We start from the raw sequence: 15,184 nt of genomic DNA, 5'->3' as shown, positions 1-15,184 counted from the left end.
TTGTAATGAGTGCACATGGTTGGCGCTCTCAATTTATTTGTTTGCCTTCATAATTTTTCTCTTGGTGCCTGCGGGCGTGTACATTGAAGGCAGTCCCAGTTCATTAAAGAAAAGGCACAAACTTGAAGTTGATGAATCATTGCATTGTGGATTCGCATTCCACTTACCAAACAGGCTAATAATCTCATATGACATCTCACTTTACGTCCCTTTATATTAAACCTTCTAAATTAAAAAAAAGAAAAAAAATATTATAAAAATTCACCAACTTTACACCTTTTTTTTTATTTAATTATATTTTTAAAAACTTTTTATAAAATACATCGATTTTTATTTTTCCTAAAATCATACACGGTGCTGACGTAAATTTATTTATTGATGCAATTTATTGAAATGTAAGTCATTTTTAACCAATAAATGAGTAACACGTCGGCACCGTGTATGAATTAGGAAAAAAAATGAAATTAACACTGCCAAAAATGATGAAATGTCATTTTCAAAAAATCACACAACTCCACATCAGCTACCCCCTCATTGAAAATTCAAAGTACCGAAAATACCTTATCTTCTCCTAATTTAATTAAAAAAACAATTAACAAAATAAACCCAACCGTCTACTCAATCCTAATCGCCACCCACCACCTGCCACCAACAATGGCAAATCTGCTGCCAGAGGAGCAGATCTGCCGCATGAGGAGGAGCTCCTTCTCCTCATGCGAGGAGTTGTTGTTCCTCGTCAAACGAACATCTTTTTGTTCTTCATCGTGAAGAGCAGATCGGCCGGCGATGGATTGTGAATAGCCGGCGGTGGCGGTCGGTGGTGGTTTGTGGTTGAGTGGGTGATTTGATTGTACTAGATTGGTTTATTTGGTTAGTTGGTTTGGCTTTTTTATTTTTAATTAAATTAGGAGAAGGTAAGGATATTTCAGATATTTTGAATTTTTAGTGAGATGGCAGCTAACGTGGAGTTGTGTGTGAATTTTTTTTAATGACACCTCATTATGTTTGATGTGTGTTAGCTCTACATGATCAAAAACTATAACTTTTGGGGCTTTAGTGTAAGTTTTTTTTTGATGAATAGTGTAAGTTTCTTAATTTAGAGAGGTTAGTGTAAGAAGACACAGAAGTGAGGTGTTATGGGTAATTATTAGCCTACCAAACCACTCAGCTGCATATAGGGGTGTAAACGAATCGAGTTGTTCGGCTCGATAAGAGCTCGGTTTGTATTTGTTCGTAATATAAACGAACCGAGTTCGGGCATGATTTAATGTTCGTTAAATTAAATGAGCCGAACATGGACATAGTGGTGTTCAGCTCGTTTAGATTGATGAACAACTCGGTTACTGGTTCGTGAATAAGCTCGTGAATGAATTCGAATAAAAGTTCGTTTATTTATTTATTTTTCATTTCATTTTTAATATTAGTTAAATGAATCTGGACTATAATTCATAATTTTTGAGTCATAGATGATAGAAGCACTCTATGTTTTAATTAGAACAGAAAACACATGGAGTATGTCAGAGAATAAATGGTAATCTTTGTTCCAATAATTTATAAAGCAATCAATAAAACTTGAATATAAACAAAATTTAAACTTGAACTACAACTGTGATATGATTATTTGTGGACTATATTACAAACAGGTTATGAAAAATTACAAACAAATAAATTAGATTATATATGTGGTATGCATGCTTTAAATAAATTAGAATCTATTTGTTGACTTAATTGCAAATAGGCACCAACAGTACATTATTTTTATTTCAAAACAATAATAATTCAGGATTTATGAGAAATAATTTTATTTCTGAAATAAAATTGTTAGTTGATTAAAAATTATTACAAAAAATTAAATTCTACATCTTTCAATAGTAAAGAATTTAAAATTATATCAAATTACCATTTATTTTTTAGAAAATGACAAAACTATACAAAAAATGAAAGCAAATAACAACATTACTTAATCAGCCAAATAATTACATCAACACATACAAAATCTGAAAAATTACATCAAATACATACTCCACAAGAAGCTGACACGTTGCAAGGAGAAAAGGGTAGAAAAAAAGTCAAAAACGCGTCAGAATAGGTCAAAAACGCGTCAGAAACGCGTCTGACATGCGTCTGACACGCGCATCATAACTGTGCGTCAGTCACGCGTCAGTTCGTCAAACTATTCAAACATGTATCATTTATGTATCTGATATGTATCATATATGAATCTAGGACATACCTGATTATTACTTTTTTATATTTTTAAAACAAACATAAATTTATAAATAAATAAATATATTATTAATATGTATTATTTATGCGTCTCTAAGGTGTATTTATAATATATTTTAAATTAAAATATATATGTATCACGTGCTTTAATTAAAATTCACGCATCAAATAATATCAATAACATTTTAATATGTTACTATTCACTATAAATTGAAGCATAAAAATAATAAGTTATGAGGTGTATATATAATATCAAAATGTTATTGATATTATTTGATATTTTATTGTCTTTGAGGTGTATATATAATATATTTTAAATTAAAGATACACCTGTCACATACTTTAATTGAAATTCATGCATCAATAACATATTTATATGTTACTCGATATAAACATCTTTAATATACATGATATATACACAAAAAAAGAACTCATAACAATATTATCCACTTCATTAGCATTAAAATATATTTTCTCTTTATTTGCAACAATTTCTCATTATGCGTCTCAATTATTTCTGATATGTGTAAGAGATGTATTGTATATGTATAGTATTTGTATGTGAGTTGTATATTTAACGCACTGAATATATAATTTACGGATAGTTAAAATATATTTATAACATATATTAAATAAAAATATGCCACATGCTCTGTAAATTGTATAAAATATTTATCAATGATACGTATTAATAATATATTTATCATGTTTTAATTGTATATGAAAGATGTATCTAACGAATACATCTAAAAAACATATATTAAGGATGTGTATATCATGTATAAATTATATATCAACGATGTATCTGTTTAATACATTTTAAAAATATATCTATCATATATATAAATTATTTATCAGAGATATATCAAATATGCAATACATGTAATAAAATTTTCGATAAGTTTTGAGATGTATAAAAATATCAGTAATAAAACTTAAAAAGGGACAATAAGTAGAGGGTTCCAAACAACGAATATGTATCAAATATGTATTGCAAATGTAATTGATATGTATTTGAGGTGTATCGTATATGTATCGTAGATGTATCAAATCTTTTTTTCAAATATCTTTTGTATGTATCAAATATTCATCGGTTGATTCAATTAAATCGATAAAAAAGTAAAAAATGACAAATTAAAAGTTTAATTGATTCAATTAATTAAACTTCGATTTACTACATCTAGTTCACTTTTCGATCCAAGATTAAAAAAAAGATTAACTCATCTATGCGTCGATTAACTATTTTTTTTTAAATAAATAAATTTATTATTATCTAATATATCTGAGTTGTGTCGAAAATGTATTAGAGATGTATTAAAAATGTATCGGAGATGTATTCGTTATATAAAATTTGATAATATTTTATTTAAATTTATTTTTCAAGTGACTTTTTGTATGTTTGATTATTTTTAATTTTTTAACATAAATTAAATTCACCATATTATAATTCTTTTAATTTTTTTCTAATATAAATTATTTTAATCCAACTTGTGAATGGAAGAGAGAACAGGGCCAATGTATATTATTTTTTTCTAATATAAATTATTTTGTCTCCTCTCCCCAATCTTAATCTCCATGTGTACATGACACTCCAATCATTAGAAGGATATATCAACATATGTCTCATGTTAATTTGTACAAAAGATCTCAGAGAACAGGGCCAATGTATATTAATGCTCAAGTTATTTAACAGATGAAGCCAAGCATTGCTGCTGCAAGTGCCTCATCTACATAAATAAGGTCTACTTTTCTGCAATTCTCGGGAGAAAAACAAATCATAAGCGGAACAAGGAAGAATCTTTCTATTGAATTCCCATCAAAACAAATTTATTGGCAATCCAATCCAAATTATTGTAAAAGAGAGATAAATGTACAAAAAGTGTTGTTCAGTAATGCTTATAAACTAGATAAGAAACAAGACAAAGAAGGAAAAAAAACATCATCGTTCAAAAACGCATCAGATTACAGATCTTAATAGCGTTCTTGAAGCCGGTAGTCACGAAACCAAGGGGATGAGTGAACAAGAGACCATCACTCGTCGGAGAAAACCTCCACCGTTCGGTAAGCAAGCGGCACAAAGAGCGGTGCTTTGAGATTGAACGTTGATGGGTGAGACTGAAATATGACTTCCATTGAAAATTTGCAGAGAAATAAAAAATAAAAAATATCTAATCTTGAATTGAGAGGATAAGGATAAAAAGTAATGTGTGTTAGATCTATAGAAAAATGAATCAAAAAAGACAAATGGAAGGCTGTGATTAATTAGGTATGAGATGTAATTTTTTCCCGTTATTAGCTTAAAAGAGTAAAGAAAAAGTTAGCATAGATGTAAGATTTAAGAAGGCTTAGCATTTTTGTAAGAAAGGCCCTTATTTAGCCCATTTGTGTAATTTTCTCTTTATTTTTATATCTCCAATTGGCTAGTTATTTGTTAGATTTAAGCTTAAAAATTATCCGATTGGAATAAAATTATATGAATTTACCTTTTTTTTGGTCAAAAAAGTTTAACTTTTATTGAAAATAAAATAAATTAATGTTAATATGAAATATACTAACCATTAGATCATGTTTCCTACATGAACATGGGTCAAATTTCCATGTAATTTATTTTTGAGAAAATTAGGGAAAATACTCTATTTTTTAAAATAATAGTAAATTATACCTCAACAAGGAAAAGATAGAGAAAATACCTCATCTTTTTAGCACTTTTATTTTTTTACTCCAAAGTCCTTTTTTATTATAATAATACTTATTTCTTATTATTTTTTACTCTAACTATTTTATTTTTACTCTAACATGAGAATTTCCCTTTTTTTTCAGATTTTCTACTCTCTCTCTCTCTCTCTCTCTCTCTCTCTCTCTTTCTTCTTCTTCTTCTTCTTCTTCTTCTTCGTCTTCTTCTTCTTCTTCTTCTTCATTTGTCTTTTTTTCCATTTTTTCTTTTTCTTCGTTTATTTTTTTATTCTTTATCACGCCGCCGTCGTTCCTTCAACGATCCGCCGTTGCTCCGCCTTCGTCCCGCCTTCGCTTTGTTTTCACGTCGCCGTTGATTTGCCGTTCTTCCACATTTTAGCGATTTTTTTTCTTAACTCGTGGTGATTATTACGATTTATTTTAACTCTCAGATCTAAAAAAATTGTTCTTGAATTTTTTCAGTTTAAGATCTGAAAATCTGCATTAAAAACGATTTTATGATGAAAGAAAACAATTTTCTGCAGAAAAAACGATTTTCTGCAGAAAACAGCTCCTGGTTATCATATCGTTATCACTATGGCGTTATCATATCATTATCATAACACTGCAGAGAAAAATATTTTTCTATAAAAAAAACAGTTTCTGATTATCATATGAGTATCACTGTATTATCATGTAGTTATCATAATATTGCAGGAAAAAAAGATTGTTTATAGAAAATAATATTTGATTATCATATTGTTATCATAACATTATCATGTCGTTATCATAGCATTATCATATGATACCGAGATGATAATATTTATAGTACCTATATGATAATGTTATGATAATATTTATGATACTATTATGATAAACAGCGTCTGATTATCGTATCAGTATCACTATATTATCATATCGTTATCATAACACTGCGGTGATAACGATATGATAATGTAACTGTTGCTTTTTATAAAGATAAGTTATGATAATAGTATGATAGAGTTAATGATAATAGTATGATAACGTACGAAAAATAATTTTTTAAAAAATATTATGATACTGAGATGATAATGTAACTGCTGCTTTTATGATAATGGAGTAAAATTATAATTATTTTAATTCCGAGAGTAAAAACATAAATATGAAAAAAAGGTGAGGTATTTTTTATAATTTTTCCTTGTTGAGGTAAAAAGTGCAAATATTTTTATTTTTTAGGTAAATACCTAAATTTCCCTTTATTTTTTTAAGTACCTTTTAAACTCCTAGCAATATTTTAGCCTTTGATTGTGTTTCTACACTTAATTACTAGTATCATTTTTAGCTTCACAATCAATATATTTCTCAGTTACCACATTCAACGAGTCAATTTAAGGAAATAATAATAATAATAATAATCAATTCATTCATCGCATATTTTTTTTCCTTTCAGTAAAATCACATAATTTTTTTGTCTAAAACAAGCTGTAGAATATGGTTTGAATTCTTCTATTTTTTATTTCAGAAAGTAAGCTTTGGTGGTCGTCGCATTAGTGACGTTGGTCACTAGACATCCTTTTATTGACGCACTGGTCAATTCATAATCTGCTTATAGACCTTATCAAAAAAAATTAGAACACGTCACTGTTAATGTTAGGTTAGAAGATTTAAAAAAATTAAAATTTAAACCCTAAATAGGTTAGTTGGTAAGGTACTCTCTAATTTAAGTGAGATCGTAGATTTGAACCGTAATCATGTATATAGCCATTTAAAACTCCGAGCCAGAAATTTACTTCTACAAAAGACCTATCCGATTCGAATGTGGATTAGTCTGAATTTGAAAAGTTTAAAGATGTCATTTTATAGTCGGAATCTGTTCATTACATTTCATGGTCAAACTAAAAAAAATTAAAATTTATTATTTTCAATTTAATTGTAATTATAATTAAACTTTGTATAGTATTCCAGTTAATTAATTTAATTTTATACACTAAGAATTTATGAAAATATTATCCTTTTATATTTATGTAACTAATCTATTCAATGACTATCATTTAAGTACAAATATATTATAACTAAAAAATGGAATTATAAGTGAAGTTTAATTTTTTAAATTAGACTATAATTAAAAGTTTTATTAAAATTGATAGAATTTAAATTTTCTATTTGAATATATATTCAATTTTTAATACAAAATAAATAGGTACATTCGCATAGACACAGGCCACACAATTATTTTCCTAAATTAAACTAAAAAATCAAATAAATAAAGTGCATAAACCATCCTGACCGTCCACACATGCAATGATACGTCTCATTTCCAACATTTACAAAGCCTAATCCGATCACTTCGACGTCGCATCACACACACTCAACGACTACTAATCTTACGCTGTTCCTCCTCTCTCTACTCTCAATCCGTAACCGCCTCCGTATTAATCCCCCACCGGCCACCGCCGTCACATTTTCAACTCTGCTGAAATCCGACGCTTATAACTCTTCTTCTTCGTAATCTTCTTTAATCTGCTGCAACTCACTCAATTTCTCATTACTATTTTTAAATTTTCTCAGATTTCAGTCAATGGCAAGTCAGTAAGTTTACTCTCTGACTAAGCCTTGAGGCTTCAATATATTTCAGTTCTTCATGTTTTATTATTGTAATTATGATTGAAACTGTAAATGTGCGGTTTTGTTTAATTCCTTTAAATTTCTGTAACGGTTTGAATTTTGAATGCAATCAGATCTTAGGGTTTAAAGAATCGTTTTATAATGAATGCTGCTTGATTCTTAGCGAATGAATTATTCGAACTTGTGAGTAAATATGGGATGTGTTTACTCTCGAGCATGTATTGGCGAGGTTTGTATACCAAAAGATCCAAGAATTAAGCAGCAGAACGAAGTTAAACATGCTCATGTTAGTAGAGCAGCAGAAGCTACCGATTTACCAGTGTTTACTCCGGCAGAAGCAACCTCTTCACCGGAATCGGAAACTCGAGATGAAATTTATCAATTAAATTTGAATCCAGACCAGCTTGGTATTACTAGGCTTTCTAGGGTTTCATCACAGTTCTTACCTCCTGATGGATTAAGAACTGTTGAAGTCCCTTCGGCTAATTATCAATTACGCTATTCATATCTTTCGCAGAGAGGTTATTACCCTGATGCTCTTGATAAAGCTAATCAAGACAGTTTTTGTATTCACACGCCGTTTGGTACAAGTAAAAATGACCATTTCTTTGGTGTTTTTGATGGTCATGGTGAATTTGGGGCGCAATGTTCACAGTTCGTGAAGCGGAAATTATGTGAGAATTTGTTGAGGAATAGTAAGTTTCAATTAGATGCTGTTGAGGCTTGTCATTCTGCTTTTTTGACTACGAATATTCAGTTACATGCTGATAATTTGGATGATAGTATGAGTGGAACGACAGCAATAACTGTGTTAGTTAGAGGAAGGACAATCTACGTGGCTAACTGTGGTGATTCTAGAGCCCTTATAGCAGAAAGAAAAGGTGATAAGGAGATTATGGCTATTGATTTATCGATCGATCAGACTCCTTTTAGAGATGACGAGCTGGAGAGAGTGAAGGCATGTGGTGCTAGAGTGCTTACTTTGGATCAAATTGAGGGTTTAAAGAATCCTGATGTGCAATGTTGGGGAACTGAGGAAGGTGATGATGATGGCGATCCTCCAAGGTTGTGGGTCTCGAGTGGAATGTATCCCGGAACTGCATTTACTAGGAGTATAGGGGATTCTATCGCCGAGACAATTGGTGTTGTTGCTAATCCAGAAATTGCAGTTTTTGAACTTACACCGGATCATCCTTTCTTTGTGCTTGCTAGTGATGGGGTTTTTGAGTTCCTTTCAAGCCAAGCGGTGGTTGAGATGGTAAGGTATCTAATATTTTTTCGTCTCAATTGTCTTATCTGTTTTGCAGATTTTTTTTGATTGGTCTTTTGTTTAGTTTGTTAAACAACTGGAATTCAGGGGATGACCACTTGACCAGCGTTTGTTATTGAATACGATATTTAGGAAATGCTCTTAGCGACTAGAGGAATTACTGCCATAAAACATGGTTGATCATTGGCCCTAGAAGTTAGCGATACTTGGTATTGAGAAAGTAATGATCTTATGTTTGGACATGTAGGGACTGAGGATGAAAGGATTATTGCTTAATTTTTTTTAATGATTTTGTAATGTATAACCTTTGCATCTTAAAATGTGACAGCGTCAAATAGATGGCATGATCAGCTGTTTTTGTAATACATTTCGCATGCCTGTAGTTCCGTATCTTTTTTCTTTGTTATGTCTATTTTGAAGAAAATTAATACCGGATTTCCTTTCTTCAATTCCGAATTATCAGGTGGCAAAATATAAAGATCCGCGTGATGCTTGTGCTGCAATTGTAGCAGAATCTTATCGACTTTGGCTACAATATGAAACTCGTACTGATGATATTACTGTGATTGTTGTGCATGTTGATGGATTAACTGATGTAAGGGACATTCTTACTTTTATTTTATCTTCATTAATTGGCAATTTTTTTATTGATTCATTTACATCATACAGTTGCTCGACTGATCCTTGCGTTTCTTTTCCTCTCTTAAGAGTGCTGTTGTTGGTCAATTAACCAGTCCAGGTGTAATCTTACGACCTCCTATACCTCAAGCTGTAGACATGACAGGATCAGAATCTCCTTCAACTTTTGGCTGGAACTCTAGACACCATCGTGTAAGGCATGATGTATCTCGGGCTCGGCTTCGTGCCATTGAAAGTTCTCTGGAGAGTGGGGAATTTTGGGTTCCTCCATCTCCAGCCCATAGGAAAACTTGGGAAGAAGAAGTAAGTTTTCTTCACAAAACTTCTGCATCTTTCATCAACTTGTAGCACATAGTAGTGGTATAGTTCTGTCAGCGGGTTATTGGAATTTTCATGGGCTTAAGTTTCTTTTTATATGCCTACAGGCACAAATTGAGAGGGCATTGCATGATCACTTCCTTTTCAGAAAGCTTACAGACTCTCAGTGCCATGTTTTGTTGGACTGCATGCAAAGAGTTGAAGTCCAGCCAGGAGAAGTTGTTGTTAAGCAGGTTGTGTTCATTCTCTGTTCTCCTGTTTAGCATTTTGGATTGTGTTAACAGGATACTTTAAAAAACGAGGCCTTATGACACGGATCAAAAGTCGCTAAAAGCAGAGAAAAATACATGGCTTATTAACAAATTTGCTTGGAGTAAGAATGTAAGAATACATGGCTTAATGGAAATATATTACTTAAAAGAACATTGGTATGTTGGCGACATTATGAATTGCCGAATATATATATGCTGCATTTAAGCAGTTTACCTATATTTTCTTTCTTAACTCATTCCCACCTAAATAATAAGAATGGGACTGATGAATTGTAAGGGTTTAATCTAAAAGATTCTCTCTCTGAATTAGAAACTCTGGATATGATGGATAGCTCATTTTAGACACTGCTATTACATTCAGTCCAAGCATGATGAACTTGGAGTCGACAGTTGCTTTTTAATGCTATTATTTTGTTCTCAGGGATGAATTGAACTTTACAACCTTATGATCTTAGTAGATGATTTAGTTTTTCTTAATCCTGATTTATGGTGGACTTTTATATGTAAGGTAGAACTCTAATGATATTTTTATTTGGCAGGGTGGTGAAGGTGATTGCTTCTATGTTGTTGGCAGTGGAGAATTTGAGGTCTTTGCCACCCAGGTTTGCTCTTTTTCTTGATTGAATTGTCAAAATTTATCATTCTTTTGTTTGAATCACACATAGGTGCTGACCAATTATCTGGTGGCAGGAAGAAAAAAATGGAGAGGTGCCAAAAGTTTTGCAGTGTTATACAGCAGACAAGTTATCATCCTTTGGAGAGCTGGCGTTAATGTGGGTTATGTCTCTACTTGCAAATATAACTTTGCGAATTAATCTTGTTATTGGTTTTCACAATTAAAATCAAGTGTTGTTTGAAATTGCAAACTGACTAGCGCTGAAGTAGTAGATTTGATTATCGAAATTTATCACTAAACCTGGATAATTATCTAGATGGATGCAAACACTTCAGGAGCATATTTCCTTGTTCTCATTCGTGCTTCATGCCTTATTTGAGCAGCTTGTTCAAGTCTGGTTGCATACCTTCTCATACTAAATCCATTTTTACTCTTTGGCATAATTTGAAGTGGTATTCTGTCAATGATCTTCTTTGTTATGTTCCGTTGCAGGTATAATAAACCACTCCAGGCCTCGGTTCGTGCCGTAACAGTTGGAACACTATGGGCTTTAAAGAGAGAAGACTTTCGTGGAATTCTGATGTCAGAATTTTCTAATATGTCATCCCTGAAGTTGCTCCGTTCTGTGGATCTTCTTTCCAGATTGACAATCTTGCAGCTGAGTCGCATTGCAGATTCTCTATCTGAAGTTTCTTTCGCAGACGGGCAGCCAATATTTGACTGGGTAAAACTGCATTTGATAGAAAAGTATGGTTCTGTTACAGTGTTACTCCAGATAGCATTTTAACATTCCTTTGCCATGAATTTGTAGAATGTAGGGCCCTCTGCATTGTACATCATCCAGAGGGGAAAAGTGAGACTTGCTTTTGATGAGGAAGTGTTAAGTAGTCCAAATGTTGGAAGTTTGAAGTCCGATAATCAAAAAGAGGCCGATAATGTAACAAATTGTGAAACGCTTTCTTTGGAAAAGACAGAGGGAAGTTACTTTGGGGAATGGGTACTTCTTGGCGAACAAATTGGCTCCCTAAGTGCTGTTGCTGTGGGTGATTGCACTTGTTCCATCTTAACAAAGGATAAATTTGACTCAATTGTCGGTCCTTTAACAAAACTTTCACATGAAGTTAATAAGTAAGTTATAATCTCACTAATCAAATCTTTTATTTTAAATTCCTTACACTCAAATGTCGCTGACGGTGAATTGGGTCTTGTCATTTTACCGTATACTTCTCTTTTCTGAAACTGTAAGATTGTATTATTTCTCTGGATTAGAAGTAAGGTCCCTTTAGTTGAATTTGTAAACTTATTTGCTTTTTCAGATCAGAAGTATTTCAAGTTTCTGATAACATTGATCAATGTCATTTAGGTCAAGGGGCGTTTCTTCAGATTTTTCCAAGGAACCCATTGAAAATACTAATATTTCAGCTCCTTTTAGAGGCCGGCTTTCTGATATGGTAGGGGATGTTCTGTTCTGCCTGAAGTCATGCGTTTAAGGCAGCGCTTTTCCTTCTATGACCTAACTGTGTTTTCTATATAGGAATGGAAGACTTGTTTATATACCACGGATTGCAGCGAGATTGGACTTGTACATTTGAAGGACTCAGGTTGGTTTCATCATCATGCATTTATTTTTTTGCCTCGCATACTGAATTAATATGGTTATAATACAAATCAGGTCGTTCATTGGTCATTTGGTTGGCTTGAAAAGATAATTGTACATGTTTAAGTGATACATATTATTCATGAACTTATGCTACCATATCTACTTGCACCGGTTTGTGCTGTTTTAATATCATATGTGAAAATTGAAATAATGGGTTTTTCAATTATTCATGAACTTGTGCTACCATATCTACTTGCACTGCTTATTTCCGTTTTAATATCATATGTGAAATAATGGGTTTTTCAATCATATCGCTGCCAGAAAATTTGCTTACCATGAAAAGATTTTCAAAGCAGAAGATCAAAAGGTTAGGAAAGGAGGCACAAGTTTTGAAAGAGAAGACTCTAATAAAGAGTATGAGCTCTTCAGCTTGTGTGCCACAGGTTCTATGTACTTGTGCAGATAAAACACATGCTGCTATATTGTTGAATACCTACTTGGCTTGTCCTTTGGCTTCAATACTTCGCACCGCACTTGATGAACCATCTGCGCGGTTTTGTGCCGCCTCTGTTGTTATTGCCTTAGAAGATTTACACATGGTATGTGGAATTTTTTTCTTTATTCTACTGCAATTGCTCAATTTGCATCCTGACATAGTTTCAGTTTTCACCACGTGTCTTTTTTAATCTGAATTTCAGAATGGTGTACTCTATAGAGGCGTCTCTCCTGAGGTCTTAATGTTGGATCAAACAGGGCATTTACAGGTTAATTGGCTCTCCTTTACAATTGGTCTTGTTCACATATCCAAATCAAGGCCTAGATTTTATAGAAAAATTCAGTTTGCTCTTCCTATTACTTAACCTCTGTTTCTTTGTTTTGTTCTGTTGTATGCTAGCTGGTGGACTTCAGATTTGGGAAATTGTTGTCCGGTGAGAGAACATTTACAATCTGTGGAATGGCAGATTCTTTGGCTCCGGAGATAATCCAGGGAAAAGGGCACGGTTTCCCTGCTGACTGGTACAGTTTTTGCTCCAGAGATAATCTACAACTATGGGTGTGCAAGAACCAAACCGAGAAATTTGCTTCGGTTTGATATTATATTTTTTTCGCTTTTTTGGTTCCGTTCAGTTTTGGACATAAACTTACTTAGTTAAGTTGTAATGCAAACTGGACAGAAAAGCTGATCAAACCGACCAGCTTTGTTTGAACAAAAATAATTAATTCCTTAAAATTTTCCCAGTTTAAAGAAAAAACAGAATATTTCAGTTCGATTCGGTTTGAACTGAATGCACACCTCTATCTACAGCTGATTCGTGATTTATTCCTCAAGTAAAATATGGCAAACAGCAATTATTTTTTCTTTTTTGTAACGGCGCAGGTGGGCATTGGGAGTGTTGATATACTTCATGTTGCAAGGTGAAATGCCATTTGGATCATGGAGAGAAAGTGAGCTTGATACTTATAGAAAGATTGCAAGAGGACAATTAAACCTTCCTCCTACATTCACCTCTGAAGCTGCGGATCTCATCGCAAAGGTTTTATTCTTAGTTATTTTTTAATCCTATTTCCTTCTTTTCATAAATTCCGAGAAGCCTCGTCTTTCTATAAATTGTAATATCATCTCATATCCTTATTGCATACTCTCTACTCAGTTACTGGAGGTCGACGAAAATGCAAGACTCGGAAGCTCAGGATTTGATTCTGTAAAAACACATCCATGGTTTGATGGTGTTGACTGGAAAGCGATTAGAGATGGTAGCTTTCCGGTTCCTCATGACATAATGTTTCGTATTACCCAACATTTGGAAAGTCATCCCGAGGACTGCACTTTTCCTTTAGCTTCTTCATCTCCTGATGAAGATGATCTCAACGTTCCTGAATGGCTCGACGACTGGTAGATAAATGGGCATTATGGAAATTTATTGGTTCAGAGTTAGCTTGGAGGTGTATTCTTTTGTCCCAAGTACGTTGATAGAAGCAATATTCTTTTATCACATATGAGTCACTGCACTAACCAATTCAACCAAGAGGTTAGTAGAGATATTTTATTTTTGTCAATTTGATCCCTTTTGGTAATATTTATTTTACACTTGTGTAAATACGTATATATGTAAATGAGTGAGTTTTTTCTTTTCAAATTTCTTTTAGAAATGAAATTCTGGCTTTATATGTATGGCTAATAGAATTTGACTGGCTTTAGGGTTTGTAATAAAAATAATTATTATTTGCCTTATTGGTAAGGTGGAGAAAGAATAAACATAATTGATACACTAGAAATTTATAATTTGTGTATATATCATGCGCTTTGTAATGTGCATTACTTCCAGTCATCCCTTTTTAACTATCCCTTAAAATATTTTCTTGGCTTCAGTACTTTTAGGAAAAGTCTCAAAAAAGAAGGGGTTTGGCATTTTAATACTTGAAGATAAGAATATTTTTTCATATTAAAAGAGTATTTGTAATCATTCCGTATCGAGTCTTATCAATTTCTTTTCTGCTGCAAGAAAGTAAAGTAATGGCTAGCAGTCGGGCGGAACTTACTCTTAGAGTAGGAAGGTTCCGGCCTAAGCTGGGACCGATTTTTTTTAAGGTTAATAACATATAAAATCATCATTTTTATACGTTTTTTATTTAATAATGTTCTTTAAATGTTGACATATAAATCACCACTTTCCATTTTTGTTGTAAGTCTATCACTGATGTGAAAATCCGGTGTATTTTTACTCTCTCGATTACCGGAATCAATAAAAAGGTAAGGGTACTTTTTATTTTAATTAGGGCATTGGTAAAATTAAGACATTCATTTGGGAGGGGGAAGACACCGAATTTCTACTTCGCCGATAAATTTGCAACAAAAATAAAGGGTGATTTATATGACAACTTTTAAATGTTATGATTAAAATGAAAAAGTATAAAGATAGTTATTTTATATGAAACTAGTCCAATTTTTTTTTTAAAACAAT

General features: G+C 32.4%; 1 protein-coding gene across 1 annotated transcript; it reads left to right on the top strand.

Annotated features, from left to right (window-relative positions):
- The first annotated feature begins 7,176 nt into the window (after positions 1 to 7,176).
- LOC126667632 (protein phosphatase 2C and cyclic nucleotide-binding/kinase domain-containing protein) lies at positions 7,177 to 14,505 on the top strand. The gene is made up of 15 exons (XM_050360644.2): positions 7,177 to 8,764; positions 9,240 to 9,371; positions 9,485 to 9,718; positions 9,841 to 9,966; positions 10,545 to 10,607; positions 10,696 to 10,778; positions 11,114 to 11,345; positions 11,433 to 11,749; positions 11,985 to 12,072; positions 12,156 to 12,222; positions 12,543 to 12,820; positions 12,920 to 12,985; positions 13,117 to 13,238; positions 13,600 to 13,756; positions 13,874 to 14,505. The coding sequence occupies exons 1-15, from the start codon at positions 7,700 to 7,702 to the stop codon at positions 14,117 to 14,119; spliced, it is 3,276 nt and encodes a 1,091-aa protein (XP_050216601.1). The 5' UTR covers positions 7,177 to 7,699; the 3' UTR covers positions 14,120 to 14,505.
- Positions 14,506 to 15,184: the final 679 nt, after the last annotated feature.

Source organism: Mercurialis annua, linkage group LG2, assembly GCF_937616625.2.
Source record: "Mercurialis annua linkage group LG2, ddMerAnnu1.2, whole genome shotgun sequence".
In the NCBI taxonomy this organism is placed as follows: Eukaryota; Viridiplantae; Streptophyta; class Magnoliopsida; order Malpighiales; family Euphorbiaceae; genus Mercurialis; species Mercurialis annua.
Note: the sequence above shows the minus strand (reverse complement) of the source record. Positions and strands in the feature narration are given on the sequence as shown.

Coding starts and splice junctions, on each gene's coding strand:
- LOC126667632 (XM_050360644.2), top strand. CDS start 7,700: ATGGGATGTGTTTACTCTCGAGCATGTATTGGCGAGGTTTGTATACCA. Junction 9,967..10,544: donor GAGAAGTTGTTGTTAAGCAG/GTTGTGTTCATT, acceptor TTTATTTGGCAG/GGTGGTGAAGGTGATTGCTT. Junction 12,073..12,155: donor GAGGCCGGCTTTCTGATATG/GTAGGGGATGTT, acceptor TTTTCTATATAG/GAATGGAAGACTTGTTTATA.